The following is a 22,949-nucleotide window of genomic DNA, read 5'->3' on the forward strand; positions in this document are numbered from 1 at the left end:
ATAGATGAGCTTAAGATATTGTTGATCCCTCTAAAGTCTAAATGCCACGAGGAAAAAATGTATTGGTCATCTTTGTCTTTACATCCCCCCCCCACCTGTGGTAACCAGCAGGGCATGGGGTCTGCATTTCCCCTGAGCCTGTGACTCCCTAATTAAATATTCATACATCCCTCTGTAAATACATGAGAACTTCCAACCCTCAGAGCGCTCTGTGCCCCCCCCCCCCCCCCCCCCCCCCCCCCAAACATCCACTATAAATGTCCTTTCACGTTTTAGACAAAAATTCCCAAATGTCCTTTGTCACTCCCTACATCTCCACACTGTTCATTCAACCTTTCCGTCTCCCTAAGTTGAAATATGTCACTTCTCCTTCGCTCCTGCATATTTGATGTCCAGCTGGCCGGCCACTGACGAGTTAAAAAAAAACAAAAAAAAAACAAAAACAAGGATGAACACACATATCAGACAGAGGGTCTAAATGATGCCTTTATGAGCTTTGCCATTACTTGTCTCTGCTAGTGAACAAATGAATCTTTGTGAACAAATCATCTTTGCCCTGGCTCCCAGACAGAAGGGACAGTTCCATCCTTTAAAAAGCAGGGCTCATCATAATAAAAGAATTTGTACTGTACAGGAAAACAGTCTGGCACAGCTCAAACTGAGGGGGCAACAGACAGATTATCCATGGTAACAGAGCTTTGCACACAAGGATATTTTCTTTTCCTCTGCAGAGCAACACAATTGCTGCCAGTGACACGGGGTCACATTTTTCCCAGTTCTTGGTTAATGGGCTGTAGAGATGGTTAGCACGTACGATTAGTTTTAATCTACTACATTTGACTGGGAGAAAAAGGGATTGAATACATTTGAACACACCACTGAGGTTTGTATCTAGCACGATGCTAGTGCAGATGTAGTAATGTAGCAAACTATTGTTTTTCCTTATTCAACAAAAGTTGCTTCAAATTCTCCAAGTGGAACTAAAAACCTCAGATTTTGAATATCCGTATTAAAGCATTAAGGCGTGAGCACACTGACGCGTAGTTGTTTTGATGCAGGAAAGATTCAACAGTTGTAATAAATCAGTATTTTTGTACCCTAAACTGTATTGTTCACTTTAAGTTTATTCCAAAGGCATTCGTAAGAACAGTGAAAGATCATTGTGTCACAAAAAAACCTAACTTGAAATGTTGAAATGACATCAAAAAATACTTTGTAATACATAAGTGAGAGGCCGCAGGTTCCTACACAGCATCAGTATTTGATGCCCTGGATGGACTAATGCTAACTGTCACGCTACCACAAACTTGATTCCCACAGTTGCATATTGTAGCTTTAAGCATTTTGTTTTGAATGTGTTAAGATATATACAGTACACACAAATCAAAAACTTTCATTTGTAAAGTGTAAGTAATTACTTAGTGAGGTATAGCGACACTTTGACAAACTCTTCTGTCACCACTGGTCATTTGCACTGTGATGAATATTTCAGTCAAAATGGATACAACTCACACATATATAAGACTCGCAAACAATCATATCACCACACAACACCGTGATACATCACTGCTAGGAGAAAGAAATGAGCTCTAGGAAAGAAAAAATAAAGAAATGTTGGCAAAATAATGACAAGAGTGTCCTTCAAAGCATGTGTTATTCAGATGTTTCAGGCGGGTGCAGAAATTCGTCTTGTTTGATGAAATGTTTTTGCAAAGAGGTTTCAAAAAGTTCCTTAGTGCTGTCCATCCTCAGACTCTGCTCGGTCCATATTAAATATGTCTATGGCTGCTCAAAAACACCCTCTAAAGAATGTTTGAATGCTCTTCGTGTGGCCCAGTGAAAGTGTGGGCTAACACTGATATTTGCCCTAATGCTGTTCTGTACAAAGTGTGCTGACATAAGGATCTAGTGATTATTGTAGGTAAATCCCTTTGAGAACTCAACATGATGTAAGGTGCAAAAAACAAACAATCCTTCATAAAATCTCTAATCTCGAGTGTGTTGATAAAGTAGCTCTCAACATCCTGTCTTAAATCCAAAGCAATACAAATGATGGTGCATAATGAATAGTGTTCCCCTAGATGTTCGATGAGTTTATAACCTGCAGAGCACCAAAAAACGTATAAGGCTCCCTGACAAATTATTCAGTGTGCTCAAATTACCAGGCAACAAATATGTCCAACCTCTTAATAGCAGTTTGAGGTAAAAATGCCGGGTAAGAAAGCTTCCAGAGTGTATAAACTGAATTATTATAGTTTTAAAAAGTTGAAAAACCTTCAATGTCACAACATTCGGCAAAAGGATCTGAATACTGAGCAGTTTGAGTTTTAAAAAGAAGATAGTTCTTTAGACTTTTAGATAGACTTTTAAGCCGTGTGGTCATAGCAGAACAAAGTCCCCGGCAGCGATGACCGTCCTCTTTGGGTCACGGATGAAGGGCCACTCTCTCTTCTCTGGGGTCAGGCCTGCAGACAGATCATAATCTCTGCCATGACCTTGCACGAACGTGAACGCTGGGTATTTCTCCTTTGCTGACGGTTGCAGCACCTGGAACAACAGTAGGCCAGTGTTTCGGAGAAGTGCTACTTTTACAGCATACTGTACAAGTCTCAACAGACTGCCTTGAATTTACACTAACCATAGCATGCGGCTTCTTTTGTCTCAGATCTCCCACTAGAGAAATTATATTGATTGTAACGCATGCTATAGTGTTACACAGAAATCCAGTCCACTTAGCAGAGGCATAATAAGTTTTAGGAGGTTAGATTCTGGTTTACATCTACCTATGCATGGGGACTGGTATGGGAGGGAAGTCAGATTCATGGCTAAATGTTGCCACCTGCTGGTCAAATTCTATTACACCCTCACAAACATTTGCCAGTACACACACACAGCATAGTAAGTATACAGTGGCACTGAAATAATGATGGTAATTAGTATAGTTTCAGTGGTGAATATATATTTAGGAATATGAAGAAAAATTGCTTTCCCCACCTTGGACAACTCCTGGCTGATCTTCTCGTAGTCTTGGACACTTCGAGAGTAGAAACCTATGGTGCAGCTGGGGTCCATCTTGCTGAAAGGCATCTTCTTTGGTGAAGGGCAATGAAAGGACTAGACAAAAAAAGAGACATCTGAAAATACTCTTTAAGCTGAAGGGCTGGCTAACTGCGTACTGTGAACGACTTGATGAATGAAATCCTATTTACCTGCTGTCATGGCATCAATAAAGTTACAACTCTGGTGTGTTGTCAGATTTTATACCACAGCATGCAAAAGCATAAAACAATGTTGCTGTGCAGTACTGTGTCTTGTATTTTATGTACGAGCCCTGAAAAATTTAGGCTCACAGCACCTGATCTGTATTTGCCATATTTTTCTTAAGTGGCAGCTTCACACATCTGAGCAGCAAATAAATCAGCAGATAGGGACTCTGTAATTGGGCCGAGGGCTGCTTTAAGATTCATACCCTTAAGTACTAACAGAAACTATTAAATTCACATTACTGGGACCCCAGTCAGCTCGTCTGTGTAATTTCACATTACCTGGAGAGGGAAATCGCTGGTGCTGACATCCACAAAAGACTGACAGTAATGAGGGTCCATGTAAATCAAACTGTCATCTGCAAGGACAAAACAAAAGACAAGTTATTCAAAAACATCGGATTATTATAAAAGCGCACTTCTGTCCAATTTCTATGCAGAGTAGCTCAAAGTCACCCACTCGGCCCACTGTTAGGCTTCTGTGCGTCAAATATGCCTCCCAGAAGGTTGTTGCTTTTTAATATCCACCAGGGTGGATTAAATTCTGCATAATCAGATGCGTTTGTACAAGCACATTCTTTACACTCGCAAAAAAAAGAGCTTGTCATTTAATTTTTGTGTGGGGGAATTACTTTTACAAACACGCAATTATATTCGACCATTTGCATATGATAAATGCAGCGCCGAGCCGCGCCTTGGCAGGGAGAATGTATTGCTTGTCATTTAGACATCATCCACCACTGTATATCAAATTGGTAAAATGTAAATGCGTAAATATTGACTGCCAAGATGTACAACTGAAGGTTCTTCCTGGCTCCTGAAGGTGATGAAGAGTGGCTCACTTTGGGGCCCCGGTGAAATTTAATGCATGCCTCCTATGGAAATCAATTACAGCTCACAACTTGGGAGGTTTACTTGTGATAAATGAGTGAGGCTTTGATGGGTCAGAGAGAATAAAGCAAGCCCTGCTTCACTTTATTCCATCTCCACTCCTCTCCAGTTTCCTCATCCAAACAGGAATACATTAACTTACTTTGTCTCTCCACATATGAAGGGTATATTATGCAAAATAACCTGCTGTTCACACCAACCCCTCTCTGTGTCTCTTTCTCTGTTTAACATTACGCAAACACTAACCTTGAAATCCCACAAAGTAGCAGGCCTGTTTGGGCTTCCCTCCGATGATGCCTAAGCAGTACTCCAGGCTCAGTATGCTCTAAACGAACAGTGAAGGACGGAGAATTATTTAGCATGTCCAACTCAGTTGACGCTTTTTTATTTAAAGTATAATTCATCTCATTTACTTTACCAATCTTACAATCTTTGTTTAAGTACATAAATTCAAACCTTTCACAAAATTTTTTCTAAAAGTGAGATGTGAAGGCCAAACTAACTGAGGTGTGTCTCTCACCTTTGTAAACTCAAAATACTCCGGGTTTGTCTTTTCCCCTCCCAGTCTCACAGGGATAAGGATGATGACGGCTCGACTGTCTGGCAGGGTGGAGGCAGACGCTGGTTGGTTAGTTTGTGGTAAAGGCGGGGAGTCTGATCTCTCAGCAGAGGTCTGCCCCGCTTTTGGTGCCCTGTGGCTATCGATGACATCGGCACTGTACACTATTGGGGATCAATAACACAAAGGTCAGATGGAGGTCATTGTGTTTGCCTCGTCTATCAGCCTTCTGTCTGTTCATCGGGATCCCAATTGGCCCCGATTTTTCTTTTTGTAGCCTTCCCGCATTTGAAATATCAGCAAGCTGTCTATACATTACACTAGGTTTTTATATGCATAGTTTATCATTATACAAATTAGATATTGTTCTGGTTAGTTTTGAATTTTTATTGTATGCCTTGTCAATCCCTAAACATTTTGAAATTGAATCTTGATTTGTTCACCTGTTGTTTGGCTCGTGTGTGTCTTTTGGGATCCTTTTTAGGTTCTAAGTTTAACGTAACTGTTGGGATTATGATGCCCTTATTAAATGAATTAAATTCCAAGATGTGAGCTGAGAAAAGTAAGTCTTTCTTTAGACCCTCCAGTCCTACGTATGAGCGTCGTCAGTCCAAAAACGGACCTCTGTTTTGGCTCTGCACACCCACAAAGTAGACAGTCTCACTCATGCCCTCTCATCCTACATCCATGGCTCACTGCTCTGCTAAGCCCATGGGCAGGCGGCTGCACGCTGGCCGATCAGAACAGGGAGATCATGGGGGGAGGGGGATGTCTCAAAGACACGGGAGTTATAATAAACCGTTTCACACAAAGCTAAAGAAGAGCAACATAGTATAAAAGGTGTATTACAAGATAAATAAGCAGTCTTAGGAACAGTAAATCATCTAAAAACTGTTTTAGTTTAACAATTAAAAAATAAACTCAAAATGATGTATAATATGGCCTCGTTTATCTCTGAAATGTCACAAAAAAGTGTAATATCTCAGTATTCTAAAGGCCAAGGTCAGGTCTGTAAAGTGCTCATTATGTCTGATCAATGCAAAGATTCTCGGTTAACTGCACAATGAAGAAAAGCGTAAAATCAACGGTGGAAAACGATAAAATCTATTTGAGAAACTAGAGCCAGCAAATGTTGGCATGATGACAAAAGCAATTTGATGATATTAATAAGATTGCAGATTCCATTTTTTGTTGATTGATTAATGTTTGTCAGGGTTCTCTGTCTTTACTATTACGTCCATTTGTCTCAGGTCAAACAACTCTTTGATTATCCAATAGAAATCTCATACTCAAAACAATTCAATTTATAAGTTAAACCGCAGGGAAAAACAGCAAATCTCAAAATCAGCAAAAGCAGCAAAAATCAGCAAATAAATTTCAAGAGGAAAAACATTTTTGTTTGTTTGTTTTATTTTGGCTGTAAAATTATGTCAGTTATCAAAAACGTTAAGAACAAATTTTGTGCTGATTGACATTTCCCTGATTAAGAATTCATTGAGCCCTAAAATTTCAACAAATACACCCCGTCATAGTGTCAAAAGCACACAGCCTAAAAGCCCTCCTATTTTCTCTCCGTGAATCTTGAGAATCAAATTTATAGTGGAACCAGACACTCACTCTCACACAAACATATCTTCAGTTTTAGCTATTGAGAGGACGAACATGAATCAAAACACAGGTTATTGAGGTTAAGAAGAGGTTAGAGCGGGACGTTATGGATTTGGGTCAGTGTGGGCATCATGCCCAGTATCCTGCTTTATCAACAAAGGGCTCATATTTCATACCTGTGCAATCCTGGGAGACATAAGCACTTATACCCGCTAAGGCAGGGTCCATCGCATTCTCGACAGCTTTCCTGAGGAAACAAAAGTGAAGAGAGGAGAACAGAGTGTATTCGAGGTTATACTACTATATTACCACAACCTTGATGAGTACTAATATTACTGATTTTATATGTTTAAATTAACTAGTGTCAGGTTAGTGCAACTACTCAAAGATTTTTACAGCAGTATATTTTTTACCAGTTTATGAGTTTGACATTTATGAGCATCCTTGCAAAAAAAAGTTAAACATTTAAAATTACGGAGTCATACAAACTTTATTGCTCTAATAAAAGGGGTTCAAATGGCAGCAGTGTGGCTGCAAGCTCATTTCGATTATATTTATTTATCCGCAGGGTGTTAAAATTGTTTATACAATTTCATTGTACATTTATTTGTTACACACACTGTATATGATTACAGTCACTAAACTTACACAGTCACTAAGTAGGGAAGTATAAAATTCTTGCTGTCTCTTTATATTATCTGCATTTTACAAGAGTTTTTTTTATTTATTTTGTTAACTAATCTGCAAATTACAAGTGTTTAGACTTACTTTAGGATGTGTGCCACCACAGCAGGTCCATACCAGTCTCCGGCCCGTTTCCCCGTTGTCAGACCTAACCAGACCAGCTTGTGGAGGCCTAGTTGAGACGTGGAGGTGTCCCCAAACCAGGACACCAGATTGCGGTGGTACATTTCTTTTAAGTGGGCGTCTGCCTCCTCTGCGGATCCAGCAGCCTGTGTTTGGGGTATGGGGGATGATTCATGATCTGAGGGTCTGGGGGAACCTTGCAGAGATGCCTCCAGTGAGGCCACCAGACGTTTCGCGGCAGTGGTGGTCCACGTCTCGGTGTCTAACGGCTGAAGCCTCAGTGCCTCTGACCAGGTCCAGTCTGTGCAAAATGTGTAAAAATAAAAAAAACAACTCCTCTGAAATACTTTAGAAATTAAATGAAAAACTACGATTTACAACTGCATTTGGTTACAAATTGAGCAAAATATCTTTTATTTCTTAAACAACGTATATATTGAGATTTCCTATAATCAATTTCCCACATTTACATAGATGTGATTGAAAATGAAATCGCCATCTTACTGCCTGCCTAAAGCCATTGTATGTGTTCATATGCCACGCTATTGTACGCATAATTTTATGTTCCAGACAGGGTTGTATATAGGGTTTAAATGGTTAAAACTGTCATTTGCCTATCAATACAGAGACTTATATCAGAAGACGATTTCATCTGGATAACTTTCTAAAGATGCATTGCATAAGTGTACCAACATATGAGGACAGTAATGGTTACATATTTAGTATTAATACTGAAAAATAACTCTTTTAATTTGTGACATTTTGCAGATTTCAAAGGACATCTGAGACTTTATGTTTTTGAAGTTTTGAGTTTTAAGAACTGCCATCGAAGGGCTGCATTAACTTTCTCAAAGAAGCAGACAACAGCTAAACAAATAATATGTACTGTAGTTTTAACTCTAGTGAAAGGAAAGGGGGCCAGTTTTCAAACACCATTATTATATTATATTATTAAATTCATTATGAAATGAATGAAACTATGTCTACAGGAGCCTTTGAACCTAAATAATTCAACACATCAAAGTTGACCATGTCCATTAAAGACAAAAGGTCTTTCAGAACTTGTGAATTTAAAAGCTTTTGCCTTAAACAGACAGAACCTTGTGCTCTTCAGTCACAGAACTGGAGCAATACTGTTCAATTATAAGTTTAAGTGTTGCAGTATTTCACTTTAAGGGTGCCTTACCCTTACAAACAGGGTGGGAACTGAGGGCAGAGAGAATGGGAGTGGCTTAGGCAATAAAAATGGGACATAGTAGATTCTAAGGCATTAACAAAATGACCTTGATCCAAAGTGAACTAAAGTGAAATTGATTAATAAATATCCTTAAGTGTCTATTAGTCATTTTATAGAGAAATATTTCATTAGTGACATATTTTAGATTTGACTGAAGAACAAGTTTTAAATATTGTTTTCTAAATGGCTGCATTAAATGGGCAGTCATCTCATTATGTGGATCCATAAAGTCCAGGACACTTCACAGGCAATACACCTCACAGAGATGTGAGGAATTCACTCATTTTTAATGGCTCGCATCATCGAAATTAAACTTCTTGTATAAGGTTGAGAATGAGGAAACTCTCAAAACTGAATACATACTTAGAACTTAAGTTAAGATAAGTTTAAAAAGATGAACATAACTGGATTAACAAGATATATAGTTTGTACTGTTTCTTATTCTATCCACAATCTTGTCGTTTTATCATCCATCATCTCTGACCACCGTAACTTTAGACTACCACATGTTCCGGCTGTGACTTTGAACTGAGAAGAACAAAACTCCACTTTTGGCTTTTTCTGTTTATACTTTTCATGCATCCATACTACTGTACAGGGTTTTTCTGTATTTCAGGTTTGGTGCAATCCTTTCCCTCACCTCTGCCCAAGAAGTGTAAAATAAGCGCCTGTGCCAACATCATCTGCCCGGCCCTCAGCATGCAGCCCCAACCGCAGTCGGAGGTCAGCGAGGAGCCAGGCAGGGGAGGGAACTCCTCCCTGTACGTTAGCCATATTCGAGATGCAAAATCCTTCCGGAAACCCTCCACATTCCCCATGATGAAGTCCTCATCGGGTGATTCATAGCCGGCTTCTGTGTGATTGTCGTCATCTGGGACAAACAATATCAAAATCAGGCTTTGATCCAAATCCGCAAAGTCCACTGAGAACATTTTTATCTTATGTAAATTTGTTTCAAAGGGCTGCACAAGCAAAATATTTCCCGCTGTTTCACTACCTTAATGTTTGTGAAAGATGCCTCCCCTTACAGCGTGCAAATTACTGACAAAACTTTTTTTTGAATTAGTGGCCTGGCTTAAGTTACAGTAATACTGGCAATGGCATCTGTTCTGGTTCATGCAAATAATGTCCTGTAATGTCAATATCCTCATCAGACTCTACATGTGTCTCAAATATATCAAAGATGCCAAATGTAGTGAAACATTTCAAATTAAGAAATAAATCAAAAAATCGATCCAAATGGCAGCAGCTCCTTTGAAGACACATGATATTTTAGGTATGACTTTAGAATCTTCTGGTTGTTTTGCTTTGGTTCTTTGGGAAATATTTAGCAGGTTAAAGTTTTTGCTTATTTAACAGCTTAACATGGCAAACATCAGTGTGTGTGTGTGTGTGCATTAGTATGGATTTTTATTGTAATGATTGTAATTGTACATGTGCGCGCAGATTCATGTGCACCCATACCTTCAGCCTTAAAATGGTAACATTTTCCCAGAAGAAGCACAGGGGAATTTCTGCTGAATGAGGTTTTGGACTTCAGAGCCCAACCTACAGTATGATGCACAGTAACAAGACAGTATATCAGGGGTTGGTAAAGAGAAAGAAAAAGATGTACTATTTACTTAGCTGACAAGCACACCTACTCTACACCACCCATCAGTCATCATTCTGGCTCAGTCCCAAATTTCCTATCTACCACAGTTTTTTTTTTTTTTTTTTTTTAAAGCACACCTCCCCATTAAAAGAAAGACGAAAAAAACTATTGTTCAGAAAAATTAAAAAGGAACAACAGAAACTTAAGTCTTAGTGAGCTGAAAAAAATACAGTTTTGCACACAGACCAGTTTGGACAATGTGACAAAAGAACTATTTTAAGGGCTGACTCAACAGCATTAAGTTCTTGTCTCATTGAATTCTGGTGCTTGTTTTTATTTCTCTCCTGTGTCCTCAAGGCATGTTACTGTGGATCGCTCTCCAATTATACAAAATCCAACTTAGAGAACCTACTTTTTCAAATTTAGCCAAGAAAATAAAACTATACTATAAAACCATAGATCAACAGGTCAAAATAGCACAGCAGTGATGCATGAAATAATTGGAAACCAAGTGGACACAGAGAAATGAGCATGGGTGCCTAGGTTGTGTGTGTGTGTGTGCGTGTGTGTGTGTGTACTGGCCTCAAGCGAATTACTTACTGTACTTCACACTGTGCCACACCGACAAGAACTTTGTCTTCAATTTTTCCACCTCGTCGCTCCCTTTATTCTCCATTTGGACCAGCAGGAGATGGAACCCATTCCCAGACACACACCACACGAACCCTGGCACAAAGCGAAGACAGACAGACAGACACACACACGCAGTGGAATAAGTGAAGTACTTCCCACTTCACAGTGATAGATTACATGAAAACACACCCTGCAGTAAACATGTCGTTACCTTTAAGCCTCTTAGATCCAGTTGTTTCTACTAACAGCTAAAAAGTTAAACGTTCATATTATGTCAAACAGATATTTTACACAATGTATCGTCCATGACTGGTTCTGTTATTGCCCATATTCACATCTTGAGGAAGTAGAAGAGTAACGTCATCTGGTCTCGCGATGTTTCCGCCGGGACCAAGGTGAGGAGGAGTGGGGTGTTGATCATTGTTGTGTTGATCTCCGGAGTGGGCGGGGTTCAACTTTTTCACGCTTTCCAACATGGACACCAAGGCTTGGCCGGATTGTTCCGTATAACAAAGTAAGCGCCCCTGCTTGTCTACAAGTCAGGACCAAAATTAAAAAGTGAGATGCATCTCTGCCATTTACATTCAATCAGATCTGAAAAACAAATCGTTTCGTATTTATATTGATTTATTAACCAATCTTAAAAAATTGTTAATAATATCCCCACCTTTAATACCTGCTGTTTTTGCTCCTCACCGTATCAGAGGTAGATTTAATTTTAATTACTTTACTAGAATTCTTTGCCACATTTTTCTCCTTTGATTTTTTTTTCTGCAGTTTACACGGGACATAGTTCACAATATTTTCTCTGGCTTAGTTTAACGTGTAATGTGTACCTCACAACATAGTTTTAATAGCCTAAAGGTTGAATCATTTTTTTTGTTTCCTACACAATCTGTACACGAATTTGAACTAAACTCAAACATTATATCAATTGCCATATTTGTTTTTAAAATGTTCAACTCAAGTCCTATAAATTGCATGTTAACGGCAAAATTCTTTTTGCTGTTTTTTTTGCTCTCTTTTGCACACAAGCTTCCAGATTGTAATCACTTATATAACATTTATAATCAAAGCCTAAACTAAGCATTTTTATTGGTTACCTAAAGCACAATGATGTGTGTGAACACTATTTCTCCCGAGAAAATGGTTAACTAATTAAGAGAGAAATGTCTGCAAATGATTTAGCTAATATTTAAAGTTTTAGCTCAAATTAACGATTGATCATTTGATCATCATTGATTTTAAAGGGAGTTTTGATTTTATTTTGGCAATTTGATTGGGAAATTTAAAATCCAAAGTATGCAAAACCGGTATAAAGTTGTTGGTTTATGCTTTTTCGGTTGACTAAAATGTCTTTCACATTTCTAATGATAAAGTAGATGTAAACAAAGCGACCCAGCTCATGTGGTCCTCATAGTGCAATGCGCACGGGCTTTTGACTGGGCGTGTTCTGTTGCACGCGATAGCGGTCATTACGGTAATGATCCCATTCTCCCGTTTCCCAGTGTTCCCTGTGGCCGTTGTGAGTGAGTGGAAAACGGATCCTGGCTGCTGCCTGCCTGCCTGGCTGGGAATTTCTTCAAAGCACACCAGCGGGCACTGCCATGGCTGAACGCCGCGCCTTCGCCCAAAAAATCAGCAGGTAAAGACTCGGCACCCCGAAACGAGCTCGATAAAGACACACCGAGGACTTTGTCTCCTTTATGTAGGTCGTCCTCAGACCACCGCTGAGGGAAAACCCTGTGAGGGAGGCCCGGCCGTAACCATAGCCAGGCTGCTGCGAGCTAGCCGCTTGTTAGCCATAGAGATGCTCAGACCCACCCAGACAGACAGTCACACCGCTAGCGTCTCCTTTTCTCAGTGACCGCTAACAAAGGGGCGAGGTGCAATAATGTTGTGATGCATTTATTCCGAACAGAGAGAAACGCGGGTCTGAGTTATTCTCCCCAACATAAAGAACGAACTCCAAATAGAAAACATTTTTAATTTGAAAAGCTAGTTGGCTAACCGTTGCTAACGGTGACCAGCTAGTTCTACTGGCACTGGTGGATGTCAGTGAACTTCTCTGAATTATCTTTGTATTAAGATCTAATTTTACAAGAGGTTGTAAATGTCTGTAAGACAACAAGTCTGCAAACAAAAGCCTCCCACAGCAGCTATCACATAGCGATATGATTATCTCTTCCTCGCCCCTCAGACAGATCAAAGTAATCTCTTTAACAAAGGGCTTTGTGCTAGCTGTCAAATACCATGTTATAAATAGATAGATAGTTGGATAGATAGGCCTAAATTGATAGATGCAGAACTTTGGTAGAGATGAACAGTTTTGTCTATTATTGCTAATAAATACATGCTTGGTGTTATTGTTACTGCCGATCACTTAATTTACTGTCAGTTAAGTCATCCTGGCAACCACTGAATAAATAACATTACAGAAAGATCTTCCACTTTAATGGTAAAGTGTTCCCAGCATTAATGTCACATGAAACAAGCTGATGAAATAACATTGAACAGTCACTTAGGGTGGTTGTCACCAGGATCCGAGGTTTTTAAAAAGGAGGAATTCCTGCTTTCATTACTGTTGTCATTTCCCTCATTGAATAGCTGCAGATAATTACAAATTAAATTACAAAAAATGCTACTTACCTCTGCTTGTAATGATTTTCATCATTCATTCATTCATTCAATTATGGCTATTCTAAATCAATTACCTTTTAGTTTGAAAATCAAACCAGGTTTGCGGTAAGATTTAGATTTTGCTTGTATGTATTTGCAAAATGTAGTTTCTTTGTTGGTGCCATGATTCAACATGTGTGCATTGCGATAATGGTGTCCAGTTCCCATTGGTCAAAACCGCATCCAGTTATTGGAATTTCATGCACAGTTGTAATCTGCTTACAAGACTGGAGATAAACATTGACAACGGTTTAAAGCTCGCCACACATACCTCACAATATACTGCCACCTTTTACAACTATATGTCAAACTATGGCCTTGAAATCTATTGTAGAGAGAAGGCAACAACTTTGTGGCATAGCCTCAATAAGAAAATAACATTAGAATTTTTAGAAATGGCACATTTGGTGTTGTTTTTTGTATTGGATTGCATTGCAATTTGCACACCTTTGTGATGTAATCTCTACTGTCAGAATTTGGGAAGCTTGTATCCCAACTAAACTTCCCTGAATTCATGAAGTTAACAAATTCTTAACTGTTTCTCACAGGCTTCTCAATTGGTGGACTATGTTAACCTTTCTGATATTATTTGGTAGTAAATAAAGCCCATCTACTGTTTGGGATTGATTTTAGTTATGCGCTTCTAGTAGCCTTCCTCAGAAGTTTTCGTTCAAAGATTTCCAGTTGTCACCAGTTTATATTTTGTTTGTGGTATATGTTGTTTTCACTATCTTGATGTGATAGCAAAAACAGCTGTTTATTTAATGAAGTTCATCCTCTGTGTATTGACCAGTGCTAAGTAAAGATCTGGTTAGAGGCACTAGGGATGACTGTGGAATGTGTTTGTCATATCATATCGCTTCTTCCTTTCTCCACTGGTGACAGCACTGCGCTGCAGAGGTCACTGGATCGTCACTACAGCCCATTATCATGTTTGCCTAAGCTGACAAGTAGCCTTCAAACTAGTTGTTATGCTGCATTCAGGATAAAGAGCGACTACAGGCAGGCAAAGTTGAAAGCTTGTTGATTATGAACAAACATGTAATCAGAACACATTGTTAATCATAATTGTGTGTTCTCATAACACTGCGGTGTTGTTTTGTTCAAGGCACAATTCTCAGTAGTTTTGGCAGTTGTTGTGATTTAAAGGAGCTGTATCTGTGTGTGGATACTGCATCAGTTGAACACCAAGAACTTTGTGCTGACCGCTGCGGTCCAGGGGGGTTTATTTGTTTCTTTTATCTGTGTCTTGATGTAATATATGATTGTGTCAGGGTGACATGGTAAGGTCGTGAACAGAGAACACCAAAACCTCCTGCAATAGAGTCTAAATAATATTATTGGATATTATAAGCCACTTTATGATAACACTGAAGTTCCATATGTTCTTCAGAAATTGCTGTCTTTTACTAAAATAAATCATTTAAATTTGTTCTTTAAATTCTTGTAATTTAATTTTCAGCAGAAAAATGTCACCTAGGTTCCTCAGGTAATAGCTCTGTAGCTATGAAGAGAAGTTGGCTTTGAGGCTTTAACTTAAATATTCATTGCCCATTTATTCCTTGTCAGAATATAAGAAAGAATCAAAATCTATAATGGGAATCTATATTGCAAATCAGTATTGATAAACTGGCACCTAAATCTCATTTACATTTAGTCATTTATTTTATTCAAGCAACTTAAAACCAAGAGACACATAAGATTCCTTTCCTTGCGCAAGGACACTTGAGCATGTGGACTGGAGGAGCAGGAATTGATCGATTTAGTGGACAATCGCCCTTTTACCTCGTGAGCTACATGTCAGATCAGTACTATTCTCCATTCTAGTAGTTTATTATTTGTTCATTTTGCATTGGTTTCACATTTGTAAGGAGAAAAACAACCTCGTGTAAAAAGGTTTAATATGTTACTTAAACTAGTTCTGGTTCATGAGAAATCGGTCCACTCTGCTCTGGCCAGCTCTCCCCCTCCCTGTTCTGCTGGGCTATGCTACATTGTCCAACACTGTGAAATGCTTTGTCTATCACACGGGTAGTTGTCATTATGGAATTAGAATAAAAGAGAATGTTCCGATATTTATAAATAAAGCAGAAGTAATTGAGAATCTCAGATTGGTTGGAGGAGCACAAATAAAATTCTATTAATATTTTTATTATATAATATAGTTAGATGTAGCACGTTCTTATTTGCCAGGTCAATCTTTCTGATTGTCTACATTTAGCCTAGAAGAGGATTTGTTAATGGACTCTAAGAAATCTGGCAAAAAGAAAGCCCCAACCAGAAGCTAATGCTATTTTGGGGGCCTTGGCGTGGGAAAGTTTTGGAATATCTGGTTTATTATCCTAGGGTTTTTATACCTTGCAAATAGGTCAGCCACGTCTGTCTATATTGACCGTACTAACACTCTCTTCCCCCTCTCCCCTCTGTTTGCAGGACTGTGGCAGCAGAAGTCAGGAAGCAGATAGCTGGCCAGTATGGGGGATCCCCACAACTCTTTAAAAACCTCAATGTTGGTAACACATCAAGCAACACAGTGAGTAATCTTACAGAGGCTCAAAGGCCAGAGAAAATGGAGAAACTTAGTTCAATAACTTTGGTTTTACAGCAACTGAAACTACATTGTCTACAAAAATTGCAATGTATGTATGTTGTTCTTCACAGTTTAAATACTTTTGACTGTTTCCACTTGGTAAAATAAAATCTTGACATCCACTGTATTGGGAGAACAAACCCAAAGTGATAAAGTGTTATTTCACATGCCTTTATGCCGCTTGATGTAAAGAAACTGCAAGCTCTGCCCCTTTGAAGACAAGCATGTGCTGTGCTCAGCTCACTAATATATGATTTTTGGGTTTTGTTATTCTGACGACTGTCAACCCTCACTGGGTAAATGTTAAACATCCCATCTATTATCCCTCACTGCTTATACTATTTTGGTGTCTTTCATAGCATTCGTTACGTGTCTCTCATTGGGAACGCCTACAGTCTGATCTCTTCAGATGCTCCTATTGCACTCTGCCAGCAGGGATTGGCTGGGACTAAGCATGTCAGCGTCAAAGAGGGACAAGAACTCCCCTATGAAAGGGGGTGACACTGCATAAGCTGTCATTCAAAAACCTCTTCTCGCTACGAGCACAAGTCCCATTATACCCCCCTCCTCGTGCCAACTGTCTCTTCGGGACCTAGCTTAGCTGTTCAAAGAGACAAGAGCAAACTTGGTCACCGGGTGCGTTGTTCTCAGCGAACAGTATCTTGAGAGATTTGCTCATACTAGTCTGTCATCAAACAGTAGTTTGAACCTCGGACTGTGGAAAGGACATTTTCCTGCAGGACATGTTGGATAAAGGGGAGTCTTTTTCTGCCATTAAGGTGTACTTGGCAGCTATTTCTGGAGGGGAAGACTGTGAGACAGCACCCCCTGGTGGGCCATTTCATGAGGGGTGTTCGGTGTAAACTCTCCGTTTCCAGACTATTGACCCCTTCTTGGGACTTTCCTGTTGTGTTAGAGGCCCTTTCAGTTACACCTTTTGAACTATTAGAACCGGTGGTGTTGAAAATGGTGTCTTTAAAGTCACTGGCTCTCACTTCAGCGAAACAGGTGGGTGAGATTCAAGCCCTTCCAGTACAGAGTGACCTTACAACCTAACCCGGCCTTCATGCCTAAAGTTGTGGGCTCATTTTTCTCCAATTGAACTTGCGTCCTTCTTACCTACGCCATTTCCTCAGAGGAGCATCAGCGATTTCATATGCTTTGTCCAGTTCGGCCCTTGCATGTCTACATAGACAGAAATAGGGTTGTAGGACGAGTGAACAGCTTTTTGTACCATGGGTAAAGAACCAAATGCAGAAGCCTGTTTCTAAACAACTTCCCTCTTTGACACTGACATGCTTATTCCCAGGCAGAGTGCAATAGGAGCTTCTGATGAGGTCATGCTGAAGGCGTTGCCAATGTGAGGCACTCACTCATGTTACTCAGAGCGGTGGTTATGTAAATAACCCAAATTTCTGTTTATGTTTTGTAAAATATCACACGTGGTAAAATTGACTCGCCTTTTCACCACACCCATTCTGCTGCACTGTTTGTAGAACGAACAAAGTACATCCCCTCTCATTCTTAATTAGGCTACAGTTGGCTTTTAATTAAACTGTGAAATGCTTATGTGTTTAAATTCCTCAAGAGACAAGCATGCGCACAGACACACTTATTTCATTTGCACATTTGCCCTGCGTTAAAATTTTAGTCCTGCTTATGAGTATTACAAACTACTATGTTTTGTTTTGCCATCTCTGTGGATCCAACTAGGTGATCATGCTAAAAGATTCCTCAGTGTTTTATAATTTTTAAATGGAGATTAAGAAACCATCTGTCTACAGTTAAAGTAGCACACTTGCTAATCTTTAGCAACTGTGAGAAGTCTCACTTCTCTCACTTTGTCTTCAAACCATCCTACCTGTGCTTTTACTCTTAAAAACCCATTGCTTACCCTGTACATCCTTGTCGTTCCAAACGAAAATCGCAGCGTCGTTAACTCTGCCACCTCAAGTTCCTTCTCTTGTCTTTTTGTCAGTTCCACCTTCTCCAGGCCATACAGCCACGGCTGGACTTACCACTCTTGTCTTGTAATCTTTACTTTTATTCTTGCAGATACCCTTCTATAATCTAGAACCTCTTTCTGAAGTGAAATTATAGCATTGATGTCATATGTTCGACCTGTTTATTATGTGCATGGCGTAGATTCATAGAGAAACTAATAACTACTAATACTAATTATTACTTTATTACGAGCTTGTTTGAGATATCCATTCCCAAATCTTTTACTGAAAACTACAAATTTTAAGACTTTACCCAGTATTTACATTACAAAATAAGGAGTGGTGCCTGGTGCAGACAGTAGAACTAAACGGCTGGCTCTTTACAGCCAATTAAATTTCCCCATCCGTCTGATCTCTCCCTCTGCCCCTCAGGTTCCCCTCACAGAGGCGGTGGAGCCAGTAGATTTTGAGGAGTACCTCATCACTCACCCTCCCATTGTCGAGTCAGGTCCCCTGAGAGATCTGATTGAGTTTCCCCCAGATGACATTGAGGTCATCTACACACCCAGGGAGTGTCGCACAGTGGTACCAGCTGTCCCGGAGGAAGGGTAAGGATACTGTATGATCTTAAATCCACTATAGCAGCAAAAGTTTTACAATAATTGGTTATAACATGTTATAAAGAAAAATAATTTTGCATAGATTTGTTTATATGGCACTTTCATAGACTTAATTAGTTATAGCTTTTTTGAAAGTTGAAGCAACTTCAGAAAAAGCCAAAGCCAAAAGAAAAAGACATTATATTCATGTTTGCAGATTGGTGCTGGTTAATCACTACAATATTTTATGAGGAAAGCTGAGACACGTTTAGTTCTAATCTGACGTGTCTTTAGCTTCGACTGCTTTACCTAACTTAACTAAGGTTGTGTGTTCTGTAGGATTTTATTATTTATTTTAATTATTGGAAAAGTGTTCCAAATATTTAAAGATAAAGGAACTGCTAAATTCATGCACGATGAACACTTACTTTAGGTCTGGCCTTTGATATTTCAGAAGAGGTGACAAAAACATAGCAAGTGTTCTCGACTGTTTGATGTACGCACCAGAAAGATTAAATTATGTCAGTCACGTAGCCTGTCATCTTTATTTACTTGGATCAATGCATTTAATGTCTGATTCCTGTTATTAAAATAAAGCTTATCAGACTGATTGCATCTCTCTGGCTGCAGGGACACTGATCCACATGTGAGAGACTGCGTCAGATCCTACACAGAAGACTGGGCCATTGTCAGCAGAAAGTAAGGCTTTGTGTTGATGTCTTTGTCTTTAGACTACTGATTTATTTTTCTTTAGTTAATGTCCTGTGAAAACTTGCTTCTTCAGGTATCACAAGCTAGGTACAGGCTTTAATCCCAACACATTGGACAAGCAGAAGGAGCGTCAGAAAGGCCTGCCCAAACAAGTGTTTGAGGCTGATGAGATGCCAGAAAACAGCAGCTACCAGGATGACCAGGTACAATGCCGTTCAGTAGTAAATAGGATAATATCTGACTGCTAGTGTACTGAAGTGTACAGGTACACTTAAACATTTTTAGGTGGTATGAAGACCACAAGCAGCTAGGGATCTTTGCTTTTGTCATTGTTGTTGGAAAGATGTATCACTAGGATTGGTCTTAATTTTAAAACTGTGAGAATCTGGCTATATGACATAGCTTTGAATTTGATGGTTATACAAGTGTGTCCTGCAATACTGTGTGCAAGCTGTTACAAATGTTGGTTATTTTGTAGGATGACCTGAAGCGTCGGTCGATGTCTATAGATGACACTCCACGTGGCAGCTGGGCCTGCAGCATATTTGACTTGAAGAACTCCCTTCCCGATGCTCTCCTCCCTCACCTGCTTGACCGTGCTCCCAATGAGGAGATTGACAGGCACAATGAAGAGCAGCGCAAGGCCAACCGCCACCGCGAACTCTTCGCTCTGCACCCTGCCCTCGACGAGGTAAAATATTTGTCTATTTTTAGAACCAGTCCCAAAATGTTTATTTTTTTAGTAATGAATACATTTGCATGACTATTTTGTTTCTCATATCAGCATGGATATTATTTCATATTTTTAGTGTTTTGTTATTTTCAATTTAAATATGTAGGAGGAACCAATTGAGCGCCATTGTGTGCCTGAAGTACCTAAAGAACATTTTGGCCAGAGGCTACTTGTCAAGTGCTTGTCCTTGAAGTAAGTGGTGGACAGCCTTTTTTTTTTTTTTTTTTTTTTTTTTTTTTAAAGAAAAAAGGCCTTTAACTCATTTTATTTAACTGCTACTTTTTGCTGACCAAGTCATTTTTCTCTCCCCTTGAAGGTTTGAGATCGAAATTGAGCCCATATTTGCTAGTTTGGCCTTATACGATGTCAAGGAAAAGAAAAAGGTAAGCTGTTATGCTTTTCTTAGTGCCTCCTCAGCCCTGAGTTGTTGGGTCACTTCTGGAAACCGTTAAAACTGTTTGGGAAGCCAAAATGAATTTGATGAGTAGACTATAAAATTTTATGTTTTGGCCCTGTTATGTTTGTGGGAACGCAGTTAAATCATACACTGAAAATACGTATCTATCTGAAGAATCCTATCCAGTGCAGCCTCTTTGTCATCTCCTTTAGCTGACTAACACTAGATGGTAGTAGTTGCCTTGATAAGTGTGTGTGTGTGTGTGTGTGTGTGTGTGTGTGTGTGTGTGTGTGTGTGAACCGCTCTGAACAAGAGCTGTATTCTAGCGAGTTGTGTGTCTCTGAAATGTGAATGTTGTGTTGGTCAGCAACCACATGGAAGAAAGCAGGTTGTACTTATTCACTCAAATATAGTCATTAAATACAAATGATTGTCATGCTGTGGTCAGTGTTGCATTTAACGTTCATGTTGCGATAATATTATATTTACCTGTTTGTTTGTGTCCTATAGATATCGGAGAACTTTTTCTTTGACCTGAACTCTGAGCAGACAAAGGCAATGCTACGTCCACACATTCAGACAGCTGCCATCTCTACACTGGCACGCTCTGCTATATTTTCTATCACTTACCCCTCCCAGGATGTCTTCTTGGTCATCAAGGTCAGGCAATTATGAAAACAGTTTCTCTGTTTTGTCCAACCTTGTTTTTTAAAAATAAAGGAATTGATGATAATCCATTGCTCTAAATGTAAAAGGACCCTAATTATATATTGCCACCCAGAACTACACTTTTAGGGCTGAAAAGCTCTAAACAATATAAATTGATTTTCCCACTGGTACCTTCTCCATTCAAAAACAATATGATCTTGTAAATAGTCACATACAATACATCCTGCACTTTTTCAATATTCCAGAAGACAGCGTTGTATTATATATGCAGACCATTGTTGCTCTTTGTGAGTGTGGTGACTGAGAACTCTGTGTGCTCTTTCCTCAGCTGGAAAAAGTACTGCAGCAAGGTGATATTGGAGAATGTGCTGAACCATACATGGTCTTCAAAGAGTCAGATGCTGCCAAGGTATTATCACTTAGATTAATTGTCTGGATGGCATATAAAATAGTGCAAATCCATATTCCAGATATGATGATATGTATGTTGTTTTTTGTGATTATGTTTTGATGAATGTATGAATAAAAAATAAACTTGAAGTCAATTTATAGGATGTTGTTCTTGACTACAAGTCCTACATGTAACGGACCTACATGTAATTTTGTTGTAGAACAAAGAGAAACTGGAGAAGCTTCGCAGCCAGTCAGAGCAATTCTGCCAACGTCTGGGACGCTACAGAATGCCCTTTGCTTGGACCGCCATCCATTTAATGAACATTGTTAACAGTGCTGGCAGTCTTGAAAGAGATACTGAGCTGGAGATGAGCCTCTCAGGTCTGCCATTCCTTTTTATAATAACCCTTTTGGGACTTAGATATGCATGTCAGCATCAGGTTGGAAACTTCAGTTAGTGTTTTTTTATCCTTTTGTCCACTACACTGTCAGGCTCATGGTCCAATTATTACCGCATTTTAAAATGTTTTTATCTAAAAGCAACTTTCAAATAGCACATTAAGCAAATGAAACAAAGAACAAATCATCCAAAGCAAGTACCCAGAAATATGGATCCTTGGCATTATTTTGAATTTTAGCCATCAGTTTGTTTAATCTTTGACATCATGTCTCGGTCACATGGGACTGAAATATGGTGGTAATTTGAGACTGTTGCAGCCTCCCCTAGAAGAAAAAGCTGTGAATAAACAGATGAAATTTTTTTTAATGCTGTTTTTATGCCTCTCTGCAGAGAGAAAAGGCTCATGGTCCGAACGGAGAAACTCTAGCATTATGGGAAGGCGTTCCCTGGAGAGGACCACAAGTGGTGATGAGTCATGTAGTTTGACAGGCTTTAGACCTGCCACTCTTACCATCACCAACTTCTTCAAACAGGTCACCAAAACTGCACATACTACACACAAACGCACAAGTCTGAACTATTTTAATTTTATGCACCGTTTTGATGCAAATGCACTGACAAATAGAAATATGTCCTATAATTTCTAGACGGTGCTATTCCTTCTGTCTTTTATTAAGTCTTTATATTCTGCATGCATGTTTTAGGAGGGGGACAGGCTGAGTGATGAAGACTTGTATAAGTTCCTAGCAGATATGAGAAGACCTTCTTCAGTTCTCAGGAGACTCAGACCCATCACAGGTACAATCATCGCAGAACTCGATCCCATCCCAACAGTTGTTGACTGACACTCATCTCTATTTGGAATCATGATTTTCTTGAATTACCTTGAAGAAGATAACAATTTGTGTTTCACATAAGCAGCATCATTTCTATACCTCCTCGTACACTCATTCACTTCTCCTTATCTGATTTCTGACTGTCACCACAGCCCAGTTGAAGTTGGACATTTCCCCAGCTCCAGAAAACCCCCACTATTGCTTGACCCCTGACCTACTGCAGGTTAAACCTTACCCAGACAGCAGAGTACGCCCCACAAGAGAGATCCTGGAGTTCCCTGCCAGAGACGTTTATGTGCCAAACACCACATACAGGTACAGATAAATCATTTGCAGAGTGAAAAATGAACTTCTGTCTTTGACCTTAATTTATTTAGTTATTGTCCAGACTACAGCATTTTATTTTA

The 22,949-nt window shown here is 39.4% G+C and overlaps 2 protein-coding genes across 22 annotated transcripts in view; one reads left to right on the forward strand and one right to left on the reverse strand.

Annotated features, from left to right (window-relative positions):
• Positions 1 to 468: 468 nt before the first annotated feature.
• Positions 469 to 10,964, reverse strand: atg4c (autophagy related 4C, cysteine peptidase). Of its 2 annotated transcripts, none has more exons than XM_067514344.1 (11): positions 10,804 to 10,964; positions 10,560 to 10,685; positions 9,830 to 9,913; positions 9,006 to 9,236; positions 7,090 to 7,429; positions 6,498 to 6,568; positions 4,675 to 4,877; positions 4,401 to 4,479; positions 3,546 to 3,622; positions 2,995 to 3,114; positions 469 to 2,547 (listed from the first exon to the last, which is right to left on the reverse strand). In XM_067514344.1, exons 2-11 carry the CDS (start codon positions 10,633 to 10,635, stop codon positions 2,380 to 2,382), a joined length of 1,449 nt encoding a protein of 482 aa, XP_067370445.1. In that variant the 5' UTR covers positions 10,636 to 10,685; positions 10,804 to 10,964; the 3' UTR covers positions 469 to 2,379. The 2 variants fall into 2 exon arrangements, with proteins under 2 accessions (XP_067370445.1, XP_067370446.1); XM_067514345.1 differs by lacking the exon at positions 469 to 2,547 and adding an exon at positions 2,647 to 2,673.
• Positions 10,965 to 12,079: 1,115 nt separating this feature from the next.
• The window catches only part of dock7 (dedicator of cytokinesis 7), a 47,780-nt gene continuing 36,910 nt past the window's right edge, over positions 12,080 to 22,949 (forward strand). For all 20 annotated transcript variants that reach the window (XM_067514326.1, XM_067514318.1, XM_067514319.1 and 17 more), the window contains exons 1-14: positions 12,080 to 12,237; positions 15,705 to 15,804; positions 18,237 to 18,412; positions 19,034 to 19,102; positions 19,188 to 19,317; positions 19,593 to 19,805; positions 19,954 to 20,039; positions 20,164 to 20,230; positions 20,755 to 20,904; positions 21,242 to 21,322; positions 21,525 to 21,687; positions 22,097 to 22,239; positions 22,411 to 22,504; positions 22,695 to 22,857. In XM_067514326.1, the coding sequence (XP_067370427.1) occupies positions 12,200 to 12,237; positions 15,705 to 15,804; positions 18,237 to 18,412; positions 19,034 to 19,102; positions 19,188 to 19,317; positions 19,593 to 19,805; positions 19,954 to 20,039; positions 20,164 to 20,230; positions 20,755 to 20,904; positions 21,242 to 21,322; positions 21,525 to 21,687; positions 22,097 to 22,239; positions 22,411 to 22,504; positions 22,695 to 22,857 (1,673 nt within the window). In that variant the 5' untranslated portion in view covers positions 12,080 to 12,199. The remainder of the gene's footprint in view (positions 12,238 to 15,704; positions 15,805 to 18,236; positions 18,413 to 19,033; positions 19,103 to 19,187; positions 19,318 to 19,592; positions 19,806 to 19,953; positions 20,040 to 20,163; positions 20,231 to 20,754; positions 20,905 to 21,241; positions 21,323 to 21,524; positions 21,688 to 22,096; positions 22,240 to 22,410; positions 22,505 to 22,694; positions 22,858 to 22,949) is intronic.

This window comes from Channa argus, chromosome 8, assembly GCF_033026475.1.
Source record: "Channa argus isolate prfri chromosome 8, Channa argus male v1.0, whole genome shotgun sequence".
Lineage (NCBI taxonomy): Eukaryota > Metazoa > Chordata > Actinopteri > Anabantiformes > Channidae > Channa > Channa argus.